Below are 15834 nucleotides of genomic sequence, written 5' to 3' on the forward strand. Positions count from 1 at the left end.
ACGACATTACTTCTCCCTGGTGCAGGGGAGCCTGAAAGAGGTCTCGGACTAGGGGAGCGACAAGCACGAACAGACAAACCCTCGGTCGCAACACTAAATACACTTTGCGCACTTATCACTTTATCACTACGATTTTCTGTTTTACCACTCTGACACTTTAACAACTTAACATCTGACATGAGTTGGTTACGGTCCGATGCTAAGGACTCAACTTTTTCGCCTAAAGCTTGAATCGCAAGAAACATATCCAGCATGGACGGTTCATGAGTGCTAGTAGGGGGTTCAGGAACAACTACTACAGGGGAAGGATTAGGTTCAGGGGCATGGGAGGAGGAAAATTCCAAAGACCTAGAGGAGCTTCTCCTCACCCTATCTCTCTCCAGCTTACGAGTATATTTGTCATATTCAAGCCAGTCGAATTCCGACAAGACCACGCACTCATCACACCGATCTCCTAATTGGCAGGATTTACCCCGGCAATTAGAACAAACGGTATGTGGGTCGATAGAGGCCTTGGGAAGACGTTTGTTGCAATCCCTCGCACACTTGCGAAATTTAGGTCCAGGGATAGGAGAAGGGTCAGCCATATTGAACAATCAGAGAAAATCCAAGTCAAAACCAAAGTCATCAACAATAAACACTAGCCAAAAAAAGGGTTTCAAGAGTTTAATTGAAGAAAAAACACCCGTCACAGCGAAAGCTCAAAAACAACCAAAATAAAGTACTTCACCAAAAAGTCGAAAACGAAGGTCATCAGCGAGCGGAACCAACTTGTCGACAAGACCGACAGAGAAGAACTGAAGACCTTGACAAGTATATGCGGTATCTGGCCGATAGTCGGCGCTGGTGGTCACACCCGCAACCTTCATGGCGATCGCTCGCGAGTTTTTTGGTATCTGTCGAGCCGTCCGAGACGTCAGCTATTATATATTCACCGGCTAAGTTTAATATTTAAAAATATATGGTTCATGTATTTGGCTAGAAATTAAAGTACAGTATCAAATATTTACCAAAAGGTTTGTATAGACATAGGAATAAATTGGCATATTTAGAAAGTCCTTCAAGAATTTTAGAGATCATTCTGTCCTGCATAAATGTTCTAATTCTGGTAACCCTAATTCTTTCATTCTACCATATTTTGAGTTCTGGGGGTGTACTGTATGTATGAGGATGGCCATGACCCATAACTCCTCTATTTCCAACCCTTCCGCAAAGAATACGTCAGACTAAAGGGGTCACAGGGGGCGTTAGCCCTGTATTCGATAAGTAGGTGACACAGCTTGTAGGCTAGATAAGGCAGGGAAGTTTACTTTACAGGGTGTTCTAAGCAAGTGTTCCTGTCCATCATTATACAAAGACTCCGAATACCGTTTTGCTACCTGGTCTTTAACTGCTAACTCTTTATCTTAATTTCATGGACAAAAACTTGCAGTGTTCTAAATTCCTTAACCCTAATTTGGATGTCACTCTTTGACACCATCGTTCAGTTAGTTCTTTGCGTATGTTGTATGCGGTAACAATATTCATAAATCTGACCATCCTTTGCATTCAGATCTTCCAAAACTGTACCATCTTGTGCATGGTAAGTACTAGGTCTGCAGTTGATTCAAGTGTACAGAGGATAGTTTTACGGTTTGACCAGTTAAATCTTAATTAACAAGTTAAAAATACGGTAATACATAAACTAACTGGCATAGGGTAGTTGCTAGCCTAACGGTATACGATCTCCATCTGCTTACGGTGACTAATATAAAATACAATAACGTTATCTTACCTTGTGATAACATAATAAACAATCACAATAATTATAAGTAGAGCTTGAAAGGAAACCATCTTTGCAATATCACATTTTGGGGCGTTGTTGCGATCAGTTCGTATCACATCAGCTGATATAGTTTGTTGACATTATGTTTTACGCTAAGGTACTAACCTTAGCGAATAACTTTATCCAAACAACTAGCAATAATAAAAACGAACTTCAGATATCAGTAAAATGGAAAACTCATGAAATTAAAAACTAGATATGACATCTGTATACCTGAAAACTCAAAGTATTTAAATCTCTAGTGGCAGATTATGAATTAAATGCTATATGTTGACATTCATGTCGTTTCGCTAACAGTAGCGTGAGTAGCTGTTTGAAATCAGTGTTACCAGCTATGGGAATTTATTCCTAGATTTGAGGATTTTGGGTGTCTGGTTGGAATATTCCGTACACGTTTCTGTGAAGAAGAAATAAAGATGAGTAAACCTTTCTATTGTTGCAATTAGTTTGCTTGCACTTACATGAATTATACAAAGAAGAAAATTGATGAGATAATGACTGAAATAGAAACATGGATGCAGAGGAAAAAGCTTAAATTAAATGATAAAACAGAATGTATGGTTTTTGGCACAAAGGTGGCTTTGAAGAATTACCAGTTAATTCAAAGTATAATAATTGGTGACGCTGATGTTGGGATTGTGCCTTTTGTGAAAAATTTGGGTGTACAGATAGATTGTAATTTGTCATTGAGGGACCAAATAGTGAACACAGTGAAAGTGTAATTATCACCTGAGAAATAGCATTTATTAGAAAATATTTAACAGAGGGCAGTACAAAAATTTTAGTGATGAGTCATGTAATATCAAGGCTTGATTATTGTAATTCTCTGTACTATAAATTCCCCAATATACTACTAAGAAAGCTTCAAAATGTGCAAAACCGGCCGGCTAGACTGATAAAAGGCATTAAACTACGGGAGAGAATCAGTGGCGATTCTAGGACTCTGAAAGTGGGGGGGCCACTTCAGGGCCAATATAAATTTTGGGGGGGCATTTATTGTTGGTGGCTAGGTGGCACTCTGAAGACAATATTATGTCATTAATGAAATAACAAATGACAATAATAACACCTCATTACTTTCATAACTTGCATTTGTAAAACATATACATGTATGCCTACACAAACATTATGATAATGGAGGTTATTCGTATTACTTAAAAAAAAATATATATGTATTTCTTGCAATATATTTTTAACAAAATCGCAAAAATATGGCAAAAATATCTTCAAAACAAAAATGAATCATGAGTTATGAATGTAATGTAAATATTATGTTGATATTAAAACCCCATGCAAGCATGCATGAAGTAATGCAGTGTTGCCAACAGGGCGAGTTTCCCTTTCCTGAGGTGAAGTAGATTATAGTACGTATATTTAGTGCAGCTTAATTCTACGATTATCATGCCGGCTATCAAATTCATCAACAAAACAGTCTAAATCAATTCCCTCGGCACGTGCACTTTCAATGGACAGTAATGCGATATTACTCAATCTAGCACTGGTCATGGAATTTCTGAGAAATGTTTTCACTAATTTCATTTTTGAAAAACTTCTCTCACAAGAAGCACTGGTAACAGGAAGAGTGACAGATATTAACAATAGTTTGTACAAACAGTCAAATGCAGCCTTATAAGGACTAAGGAATGACAGGAATTGTGTAATGGATGTAGGCTGTATTGGCTCTTTCGTGAGTAATTTCTTCACCAGAGGGATCTCATATTGTAAATCATTTTGACTGACCGAGTATGCCATTGCATATGCCTTCAAGTCTTCTTCTAACAAGAATGTCTGTCCTCCAGGACAGAGAGCTGAAATACCACAGAAAATTGCATTTGACTCTTTGGAGAAACGACGGTCTAATTCACTAATTAAGCAGTCTAGGACTTCATAGAAAATCCTGATGTGTTGCACATGACATGGAACAGAAGATCCTTGACCACTTGTTTCAAACACGATAAATCCATCAAGCTTACGAGGTTTCTTTACCCGTTTTCTTGTTGTTGTTGGTGTAATGCAGCATTTCCTGCAGAGTTCATTAACCTTCTCAGAGTAATGGTCATTCAAGTCAGAGTTGCGTACATTAACTAAATGTTCATGGAGTGACGAAATTAGATTTGCTGCTTTTCCTAGGTCTGCTTGTTTATCCTGTAGCTGTGTAGACACTTTATTAACTTTTCCAAGAATATCTGTGAAAAATTGCAATAAGTAAACAAACTCTGCATCAATCTGGGCAAGCAAACCGCGAGCGGATACAGCTCGGGCACCAATGTCATCTTCAGAAATTTCCTTCAAAAGTCTCATTATGCATTGCAGACGGAGTAGAGCATTTTCACACGAAGTGGCCCGACACCACCACCTTGTGTCACTGAGATGCTGCAGTTCTCGTACTTGTTCTTTAGGCAACATTTCACGCTGTATCAAAATGAATTTCTCATGAACTACCGAGTTACTAGCAAAGATATAGAGTTCTTCAAGCAAACTAAAGAATTCAGCAGCTTCGGGTACATACTTTGCAACATTTATCAACACTAAATTGAGCCTGTGTCCATAGCAGTGTATATAATATGCAAAAGGAGCTTTATCACGAATTCGTTTCTGAACACCACTAATCCCTCCACTCATCACTGATGCCCCATCAAATCCTAATCCTACAAGAGAAGATTTGTAATTCAACCCCAGTTTATCCAAACTCTTCAAAATAATATCTGTGATAGAGGCAGCATCCAACAAGTCCATCTGAGTGAAAGAAATGAAGCACTCCTGAATACAATTTGCTATTTCATCATAAAATCTAATAACTAATGCCAACTGCTCTGCCTTACTAACATCCTTGGCTTCATCAGCTTGAACAGAAAAGTAATGACATGACCTAACTTTTTCTGCAATTTCTTCCTTCACCATACATGCAAGTGTGTCAATCATCTCATTCTGTATTGCAGAACAAGTGTATTTTTCATTTTTTGGACCACTTTCTACTCTATCAGCTATAATAGGATCACGTTTAGCAGTGAATCTGAGAATCTTACGAACATTTCCTGGATTCAGTTCATCATCACCTTCTCTATGTCCTCTCTGCGAAATGTCTTGTGTTACAGTCAACAGGATTATTTCACCTAATGTCTTTATGTAATGACGATTTTCAAGAACTTTCTTCTGGTATGCCTCACTTATACACTGAGCAATTGATGTTTTATCAGCTTTATTTCGTTGATAGTCCGCCCATGCAATACAAGAAGTTTTGTGGCACTGAGAGGAAATGTGCTTTTCGATGGCACCATCTTTTCCATGTGCTTTCTTCCATCGTCTAAAGCCACTCTTTATGAATGCTTCATCTGCATTGCCATATGTTGGTGGAGCAAAGTGCCTGCATGCAAAACAGAACATTGCATCTCGTTCTTTAGAATATTCAGCCCATTCATATTTGTCGAACCAAGCCCCCACAAAAGACCGAGCATGAGACTTTCCTTCACTATGCCTTGGATACTCTTTTAATCGTACCTGAATAGGATTCTCAGAAGCAGATTGAGAAATGTCAGCTGGTGCAGAATCTTCCTTTTTCTGTTTCTTTGTTGGATGATCATGTGAACTTGATCTTGCAGGATTGCCAATACTTTCACGATCACAGTCTCCCTCTGACTTCTTAGCAGGTTTATCAGATTCAAGGTTTACTGTCAATGGTGTATCACATTCACTGCGTTTTTTAATTACAAATTTATCCATGATTGTCTATAGTACAATAAAATTATCTGTGATAGTAAGTTCTGAAAAAAAAATAAATTAAATCAAATAATCACACGTAATTCACAATTAACACAACACACCTGTCACCACAGAAAAATGTGATAAAATTTGCGGTTTTGCCGACTACCGACTGGAAGAATAGAAGATGATGACAGCACGCACACACACACACTGTCACACACACACACACACACACACACACACACCCACACCCACACATATATATATATATATATATATATATATATATATATATATATATATATATATGTGTGTGTGTGTGAGGGTGTGTGTGTGTGTGTGTGTGTGTATAACATGTATACAGTATAATAAATATATGCACATATAGGCCTACACTATCACTGCCAACATTCACGAATCACAAAAATTATGATACAATTAGGCCTAGACGATTTTTATTATTATAGGAATTGTTTTCTATGTAAAAATAAAATGGGGTTAATTGTCACCGACTCACCAGCTACTTGTATTTTGGCCTATTTAGTTATTTTCTTTCAAATATGGCTAACGACAATATTTATATTTGGCTTTTGTCAGATCTGTTTGTGAAAAGGTTAACACTGGGTTGAAGGGTTAAAACTTGAGTTGGGATATAGACCTACATCATATAACAAAAAAATTAGTGTACATTGTTTGCTACTTTACACCCGCCTGTCAGATTCTTCTCATTCTTTTTCTAAGATTTCGTATAATTATTTTTTTACTCTATTTTCGTATCCGCTTCTTATGTGAAACACCCACATACTGTACATAAAGATCGAATATCTCATAGCCACTAGTCTACTCCCACTTTGTATGAGACGAAATAATGAATACCACATATGCTCAAATGCACTTATGCACAAATAATTATGCTTTAGACACTCAATAAGACACTAATCGGGTAAAAACTGACTTGACCGGCTCACAGTCTCACAGAAACGGACTACATGTACTGATCACATCATCACATCATACATGGAAGAAACATACGCGTCTGATTCGCGTCACACAAACACAAGCGGGCGAGGAGGACGGAGGTGTAAAAAAAATTCCAATAATTTTAATCTAGCAACGTTACCATCTTTTTTTTTTTTGTGATTACGTCTAGTTATTGTGATAGGATGGGATATTTGAGTGTATATATAGTATACTGTATAATTTATAAGGTATATATTTATATTATATATTATATTATATTATTATATATGCCTAAACTAAGCTTATTTAGAATTAGGATATGGAAACAAAAACTGGGGGGGCCAAGCTGGGGGCCAGCCAAAAAACTGGGGGGGCCATGGCCCCCCCTGGCCCCCCCCTAGAATCGCCACTGGAGAGAATAACTCCTGTACTGATCGATCTACATTGGTTACCTGTTAGGGCTAGAATTGAATTTAAGATTTGCTTGTTAACTCACAAAGCACTTACAAGTGATAAGCCTAAATATCTTCGTGATTGCTTGGTCCCCTACCCTCAAGCCACCAGCGCTGCTGTAAGAGTTAGACATGCCGATCACATACATAGACTATTCGAAATCAGTGTGAATCATGCAATAGGAGGAAGAACGTTTAGACTCTCCAACGACCTTCCACTCGATGTCAAGAATAGCAAAAATGTGGCAGCTTTCAAGAAAAACCTGAAGACTTATCTTTTTAGAAAGTGTTATAATAGTGACCTGAAAACTATTAAGCCTGAATACAAATGCTAGCGAATTAACTGATAAGATACAGAGCAAAATATTATCTGGAAAGAAATTATTTTCACACACCAAGGCCCGCCTGAACAGACGTTAGTGTCTGATGGAGGGCGAGAAATAAACCCGTAAAAGTAAAAGTATTAGTAAGGCCTACATGATCAGAAGAGAATATATTTGTGGAAATGGGGATTTTTGGGTTGTTTTGGGGGATTTTTTTTTTATCATGAGTTTTGGAGATTTTTACACTAACTCATCTGGTAACATTGTTCGAAATTCAAAGTTCTATAGAGCATGAGTCATGACATGACCGGATTCATTGAAGCTGCATTTGATCTTATTCCTTTATTATTGTATTGTATTTTGAGTAAATATCAAGCTTTCCACCAAAAATAAATTGCAAAAGAAAGATCTTTTTTTAAGTAACTACAGTATTCTTAATTTCATCATAACACGTTTTAAACCACGTTCTTACTAGCGTTAAGCAATGGACGATGAACTAAAATTCAAATTTAAACGAATATATGGTGATGGGAAAGAAAAAAAACAACTTAAGAAATTTGAGTGACATCCAAATAAATATTAATGACAATTAAGAAACTGTATCGAAACTGGTTTTAAACGGAATCATTGTGTATCTCGTTGTTTATACTATGAAAAATCTATTTGTGGGTGTTTGCTAGTATTGATATTAGTGAAATATAGTGTTAAAAATCAGTGGTTTCCTTGTATGTGAGGTCTGTAGCGAAAGGCCTGACCCAGCATTTTTGTGTTGGGGCGGGGCTACTTGAAAAGTCATTGAAAAATGGCTCAATATGCCCTTCTCTAGAAAACGAAAAGAAAAACTTAATCTCGTGAATGATTTCGATCTATTTGTGACTGAAATCGACACGGTACTCCAAGGAAAAGAGGAAAATATAATGGCAGCAGCAAATGAAGAATGTGATGACGGAGGCAATCATGGCATGTGTGGGCACTGTGAGTCCTATGTCGCTGATGGGATACAATGCGATGAATGCCGAAGATGGTACCATGATGAAGAAGCTTGCTCTAATTTAAGGGATGGTACAAGTATTCTTTTACAAAGCAGGAACATCATTTATAAATGTCCAAGATGTGTCGAGACTGCAAATCCCAATGGTTCATGGGTCAGGCAACCATGGGAAGACATGATGAGATGAAGGTAAATGTACAACAACAGATGTCTGGTTTTATGGATATGATAACTGCTCAATACACTGATATGCGTCAAGAAATTGTTGAGCTGAAAGAGAAACTTATGGAATACGAACAAGAGAATGTGACGAAGACCACATATGCAAGTAAGTTGAAATCAAGAAACACTTTGGTTATAAAATCTACGGAGAAAAATACGAAGGCTTCAGAGATAAAGAAAACTATCATGAAGAAGATAACCACGAATGTCGAACAGGTCAAAACCTCTAAACAAGGCCACTTGGTAGTTAATTTTGCGGATAAAGCTGGGTTAGAAAAGGCTAAAAATGACTTAGAAGAGGTCAAGAATGACATTAAGGTAGAAGTAGATAAAAAGGATCTACTTAAACCGAAGATCAAGGTCTGCAATATTGATGAAAATGAAGATGATATAATTGCCAGTATAATGGAGAAGAATGAATAGTTGAATGATATATGTGAAAATGAAGAGGACTTTAAATTGATCAGGAAGTTTAAATCAAGACAAAGCGGTAAATTACATGTCATTATAAAGTGTAGTCCAACTATCAGGAAAGTCTTCCGTAAAAGGGATGATAGAGTATATACCACGCTTGGAGGATGCTGTAAAATCTATGATTCCTACGATGTATTTCAGTGTTATAAATGCCAGGAATTTGGTCATACTGCCGACAATTGTAGCAAGACTCAGGTATGTGCCAAGTGTAGCCAGGATCATCGAACCACGGATTGTACTGTAAATACGTTAAAGTGTCATAACTGCACAGTGAGGAATTACAATGATACGAATCATAGGACATATGATGATAACTGTAAAGTATACAAGGAGGAGCTTACCAGGATAAAAAATAAAACCGATCATGGAGTCTAGCCCATTGGTTAAGTGTGGTCTGATAAATATTCAATCGGTGGGGAATAAAACCATAAAGATTAGAAATCTTATTAACGAAATGGAATTAGATGTGTGCTTATTAACGGAAACTTGGTTGCAGGGAAATATTAGTGATAACTCAAAGATTCAGGAGATGACGCCGTGTACTTCCGATTTCTACCACGTACCAAGAAAGGACAAAACTGGAGGAGGAGTGGGTGTCTTTGTGTCGAAAACCTTCTCTAGGGTTTCTATCATGAATGAAATAGTATTTGAAACGTTTGAATATATCTGTTTAAAACTGACAAGAAACAATAAGGTATTGAATATAATGTCATTATATAGACCACCAGGGAGTAATATGAGGAAATTCATTGAAGAATTTAGTATTCTTGTGGGTGTGGTGGACGATATTAAAAATACATTAATTGGTGGTGACTTTAATTGTTGGGTAGATGATGAAAACGATTATAAGACTAAAGAACTCAAGGAAGTATTTGAGATGTTTAATTTAATAAACAGTGTTTCGTTATCAACGTCAGTAGGTGGTCATACACTCGACTTGGTCATATGTGGAAAAGACTCAGACCTAATAAAAAACCTTGAAGTGGAACCAGACTTTGAGATCTCAAAAACACATAAACTCATCACTTTTGATGTTAATATAAATTGCACCAGAGTATTGAAGAAATGGATCACATATAGGGAACGGGAAAATTTTGATGCTGAGAATTTTATTGAAGCTAGTGTAGCGCAAATGTCTTGTGAGAACACACAATGTGAACATATGGTAGACAGAGAATGTGTTGGGTGTTATACCAAGAAATACAACGACAATTTTGGAAAAATGTACGATACCATGTGTCCCATAAAGAACAAACAAATAGTTGTACGCGAAAATGTTAGATGGTATAATAGTGAGCTATTAAAGGCAAAAAGACACAGACGTAAGATGGAAGGTAGATGGAAAAGAGCCAAATCCTCACAAGCCAGAAATCTATATGATAAGGCCAGAAATGACTATAACATCCTGTTAGAAAAAACAAAAAGAAAATTCTACAACGGCGAATGTAAAAAAAACAATAACATGAAGGACTTTCACAAAAACCTTGATGATTTGATGGGATTAAAGAAAAAATATGTCTTGCCTGACAATGTTTGTGCAGAGAGATTTGCTATATTCTTCAATGAAAAAAATTGATAAAATCTATAGAGGTTTCCCCCAAAATCACTTGGAAGGACAGTCAGCTATGCCAGTGAAGGAGGGAAAGAAGTTAATAAAATTTAAGGAAATAAATATGTGCGACTTGTTAAAGGTTATGAGAGAGATGAAGAATACATATTGTGGAAACGACCCTTTCCCAAACAGTTCAATAAGTGAAGCTCCAAACAAGCAAGTTGTATATAATATTTACCTGAACATAATTAACCTAAGTATATCACAATCCTGTTTTCCTAGCTGTGAAAAAACTGCGTTGATCAAACCAATTTACAAAGGAAAAGGTGACGTAAACGAGCTAAATTCATATAGGCCCATTTCAAATTTATCCTACATGTCAAAGCTTATTGAAAAAGTCATAAGTGAGCAATTATGGGAGCATATTGATGAGTTAGAGGTATTCCCGGAAAATCAATCGGCCTACAGAGCTAATCATTCTACAGAAACTACCTTATGCTCAATAATGAATGATATGATAGGTCTTCTTGGTGAGGGAAAGTGTGGAATTTTGATTATGTTAGATCTTTTGACACTGTTGTGCACGAGTACTTACTTGACGACTTAAAGTCTATTGGAGTGACTGAGGAAGCACTGAAATTTTTGCGAAGTTACTTAGTGAATAGGAAGACTATTGTAGAAGTTTCTGGAAACCGATCCAATGAGAGAATTCTTATGAAGGGTGTACCACAGGGTAGTGTTCTGGGCCCTATCTTGTTTAACATATATACTATCGAGCTATCACACATCTTGAAAAAAACAAAAAGTGGGCTTTAAACTATATGCAGATGATACTCAGTTTTACCTCTCAATTTCAACAACACAAGATACAGAGAAGAAAATTGATGAGATAATGACTGAAATAAAAACATGGATTTAGAGGAAAAAGCTCAAATTAAATGATGATAAAACAGAATGTATGTTTTTTGGCACAAAGGTGGCTTTGAAGAATTACCAGTTAATTCAAAGTATAAAAATTGGTGATGCTGATGTTGGGATTGTGCCTGTTGTGAAAAATTTGGGTGTACTGATAGATAGTAATTTGTCAATGAGGGACCAAATTGTGAACACAGTGAAAGTGTGTAACTATCACCTGAGAAACATAGCATTTATTAGAAAATATTTAACAGAGGGCAGTACAAAAATTTTAGTGACGAGTCACGTAATATCAAGGCTTGATTATTGCAATTCTCTGTACTACAAATTGCCCAATACACTACTAAGAAAGCTTCAAAATGTGCAAAACCGGGCAGCTAGACTGATAAAAGGCATTAAACTAAGGGAGAGAATAACTCCTGCATTGATCGATCTACATTGGTTACCTGTTAAGGCTAGAATTGAATTTAAAATTTGCTTGTTGACTCACAAAGCACTTACAAGTGATAAGCCTAAATATCTTCGTGATTGCTTGGTCCCCTACCCTGAAGCTACCAGCGCCGCTGTAAGAGTTAGACATGCTGATGACCCACATAGAATATTCGAAATTAGTGTGAATCATGCAATAGGAGGAAGAACGTTCAGTTATGCTGCACCGAGACTCTTTAACGACCTTCCATTCGATGTCAAGAATAGCAATAATGTGGCAGCTTTCAAGAAAAACCTGAAGACTTATCTTTTTAGAAAGTGCTATAATAGTGACCTGAAAACTATTAAGCCTGAATACAAATGCTAGCGAAATAACTGATAACGATACAAAGCAAAATATTATCTGGAAATTAATTATTTTTTCACACACCAAGGCCCGCCTGAACAGACTTTAGTGTCTGATGGAGGGCGAGAAATAAACCAGTAAAAGTAAAAGTAAAAGCAATTACCTGGTCCCGATATCTAGTAGAGTTCGTGACCTAGGTGTATCACCTAATTAACTGTAATTTGTTTTTCAACGCTCAAATAAATAATGTAGTAGGAATCGCAGGATATATATTGTCAAGTTCCACTTTGAGTAAATTGCAATCAATAGAGTTACAGTAGTCTATCCTGGTATAACACTGTTAGTTCCAGCTTTATTTACAGAATATTCATCCAGATACTTTTTTTTCAAAAGCAGTGTTTTAAGTTGATATAATATTTTGAGTTGACGGGCGATATCCTGCGATTCCTACTACATTCCTTCTACGCTTACCAAGAAGAAAGTAACCACTGAACAATTAGTGTAGTAAATAATCCTTGGAGTGAAGAAGAATTGTTAGGTAATTTTGTTGGTTATTTTATCCTCCAAGTAATTTATTAGTAATCTAAAGAAAGAGTGACAGGTTTATAAAAATCTAAAGCATTACAATTTCAAATATTTGAATTAAGTAATTTTTATACAAGTAATCAGTAAATTAATTGTATTGAAAACTAAATTTTGAAATATTTAATGCATGTTTGGGTAGTTTTCAAACTACCGTAAGTAAATGAATAATATCGAAAGCATGTCATTTGCAAATTACTTTAGTTAAGCAAGTAGGTTCTTTGCATTGAAGTGATAAATGAAATGATATTAATCTTTTGGAAAAGATAGGTTATAAATATCAAAATTTACTTTATATTGACAAGTAGGTACTTTTTAAACTATCACATCTCGTAAAAATGCTACATCCCAGTAAAAAATTGTATCTGTCTAAACACACTTAGCTGTTTTCATTGAACAAATCAATTATTTGCTTTCTCAAGATGTTCAACAAATCCCTAGTTTTTAGCCATCAGAGCTGGAATACCATCAGTGCATGACTTATTATAATAAGAGAGTAAAATTTAGTCCTCCTTTGTGACATTGCTTATTGAAGTTGTTAAAATGTCTGTTCCTCTTATCCTTGCGTTAAGGTTACCCAAGGGAAGCTGTTTTTCATACAATCAAAACTCATCAGTGAGAGCACAAATAAAAAAATTTTATGCCAAAAATCTGGAACCTGTTGACTCATCTAAAACTAACATAGATCACAGAGAGGAGATGGACAAAACAGGAACTCTCTTGTCCATCACCCACTCACTGCAACTAGCAGTTTTTCCTTGTCGGCTACAACAGCTGTTGCAGCTGACAAGGAAAAACTACTAGTTGTATTAAGTTAGGATTCATTGAATTCAAGGAAAAATTGCTTCCATTCTCTGGGAGGTACATCACTTAACATAATTTTCCCATTGTCTGTGTGTACAGTTAAAATCAAAAGAACGCAGACACTCTGGGGAAATCTTTCGTCAGATGTCTCTAGTGTTCCCATGACAAAACAGACAAGGTGTTGCTCTTCTTACTACTACTATGAAATGGGCGGAGCCCTCTCCAACTTTAACGAATCAAAGACAGCAAAGGGGTGTTTTTGCTAGTGAAAGCATTAAAACTTTACAAACCGAGTTGCCATATTTAATTTTGTTTTATTATTTGACGTTTCGAATATCCACTGCAAATACTGAATACACGCGCGCACACACACATTAAATTATTGGAGTATCGCAGTTAAACAATTCCTTCCGTTAACAACTACATTACATTACTTCGACATTAGTCTTGTTCAAGTCACCGATGAAAGAAAAAGTACTTTCAGATATGGTTCGATGTAAAATGATAAAAAAAAAAAACCATACATGAGTTATACCGGCCTAAATGACATTTAGAGAGAGAGAGAGAGAGAGAGAGAGAGAGAGAGAGAGAGAGAGAGAGAGAGAGAGAGAGAGAGAGATTCGACCTGAATACATCGTTTTTAATATATTTGTAGTACGTTGGTCAAAATTCGCCCGTAACTTTTTGAGTTAGATTGGTGACAAACAAATAGACAGAGGTGAAAACATGACCTCCTTGGCGAAGGTACTACTACTACTAGTACTACTACTACTACTACTACTACTACTACTACTACTACTCATAATAATAATAATAATAATAATAATAATAATAATAATAATAATAATAATAATAATTGGACCAAAACGTAAATTTTGAGAAAGTTCTGTCGAGGTGAGTATTGGTCGGCGCACTGAGCCCTTTTATAAATTGGATTTACAAGATATTTCTTTGGATTTATTAAACGTAATTAGTTCTTCTTACCTTCTAAATTCCTGGAATTTATCCACTTATCCAAACCTACCGAAATCATGCAACCATTCCAGAAACCACATTATTACTTCCATTCTTGCCTGTTTGTCTTTCAACAATTCCAACTCTTAGAGAGAGAGAGAGAGAGAGAGAGAGAGAGAGAGAGAGAGAGAGAGGGAGAGAGAGAGAGAGAGAGAGAGAGAGAGAGAGAGAGAGAGAGAGAGAGGCTGGCGAGGAAGTGAGAAGGGGTGAAAGAGTCTTAAGGGTGGTGAGAGCGAGAAGAGGTGAGAGTGAGAGCGAGAAGGGGTGAGAGAGGGAGAGAATAGTGAGAATCAAAGCAGATTGGGGGCCAAGATGTTCATTCCATACCAGTCATGTTACAGATGAACTCTTTATGATTAGTTGGCAGCTTGACTCCGTGTTATCCATTTCAGTGTTAAAATTACAAACTTCATTTCTAACTAAGCTGATATCTAGTTACCGATAATCTGTTGCGCTACGTCTTTATAGTGCGATTTGTGAAACAACAGCAAAAAAAAAAAGAATAAAGTCACGCTATTTTCAAGGAACAAGACACCAAAAATTTCAATAGATAGAAAAGAATTATATTTGAATAAGAATTAATATTGGGCCAGAGTTCGTAAACAAATGGACAAAAGCTATCTAGAATATGGTACAAATGGGGCAAGGAGTTGGGTGCGCTTTAAAGAACTTAATTTGGTTGTAAGCAATGTTTTTCTCCCTTTTTAGCTTAGCATTTTTAGTTCGTAATGTATCGTTTCTTTTTTACGGTACGTGTGTTTATTTTTCTAGTTTCATTACCCTGGTTTTTGGACAGCTTACTGGAAGATGTAAATGAGAATGTAGCAGATGGACAATTTATACTGAGAGCTAGAGACAGAACCAGGTGGAGGCCATTGACAGCCCACGTCGAGGAAATGGCACCTAGATATATTACCCTGGTTATTTCTGATCGCCTTTCTATCAATAGTGATTTTAAAAATATCTGTTTCTCTGGAATTTACTTTTCTTTGGTTTGATATTGGGTGATATTAGCCTACTGATTTCTCTGATGTACAGTATATGTCCAGAGGGAGACCAGAAGCAACGTGAAGTTATTTCATGTTGGCTATAGGATGAAACCAATATTTTTAAAATTTGTGAAACAGACAGTCTCCCATCTAATATCGTTAAAAGAATTAAATTTTGAGAAAGTTTATTTTTTTTTTTTAATTTTTGGAGACCTGTTATTTCCACGGAAGTTATTTTAAGCACTTCAGGTTGG

At 36.3% G+C, this 15834-nt stretch overlaps 1 protein-coding gene across 1 annotated transcript in view; it reads right to left on the reverse strand.

The window, feature by feature from the left end:
• LOC137653565 (protein hobbit-like) overlaps positions 1–1917 on the reverse strand; it is a 572883-nt gene extending 570966 nt beyond the window's left edge. The window contains 1 exon segment of the mRNA XM_068387072.1: positions 1775–1917. Within this exon segment, the coding sequence (XP_068243173.1) occupies positions 1775–1833 (59 nt within the window). The 5' untranslated portion in view covers positions 1834–1917.
• Between the last annotated feature and the right edge of the window lie 13917 nt (positions 1918–15834).

The sequence above is a fragment of the Palaemon carinicauda genome, chromosome 14 (genome assembly GCF_036898095.1).
Source record: "Palaemon carinicauda isolate YSFRI2023 chromosome 14, ASM3689809v2, whole genome shotgun sequence".
NCBI lineage: Eukaryota > Metazoa > Arthropoda > Malacostraca > Decapoda > Palaemonidae > Palaemon > Palaemon carinicauda.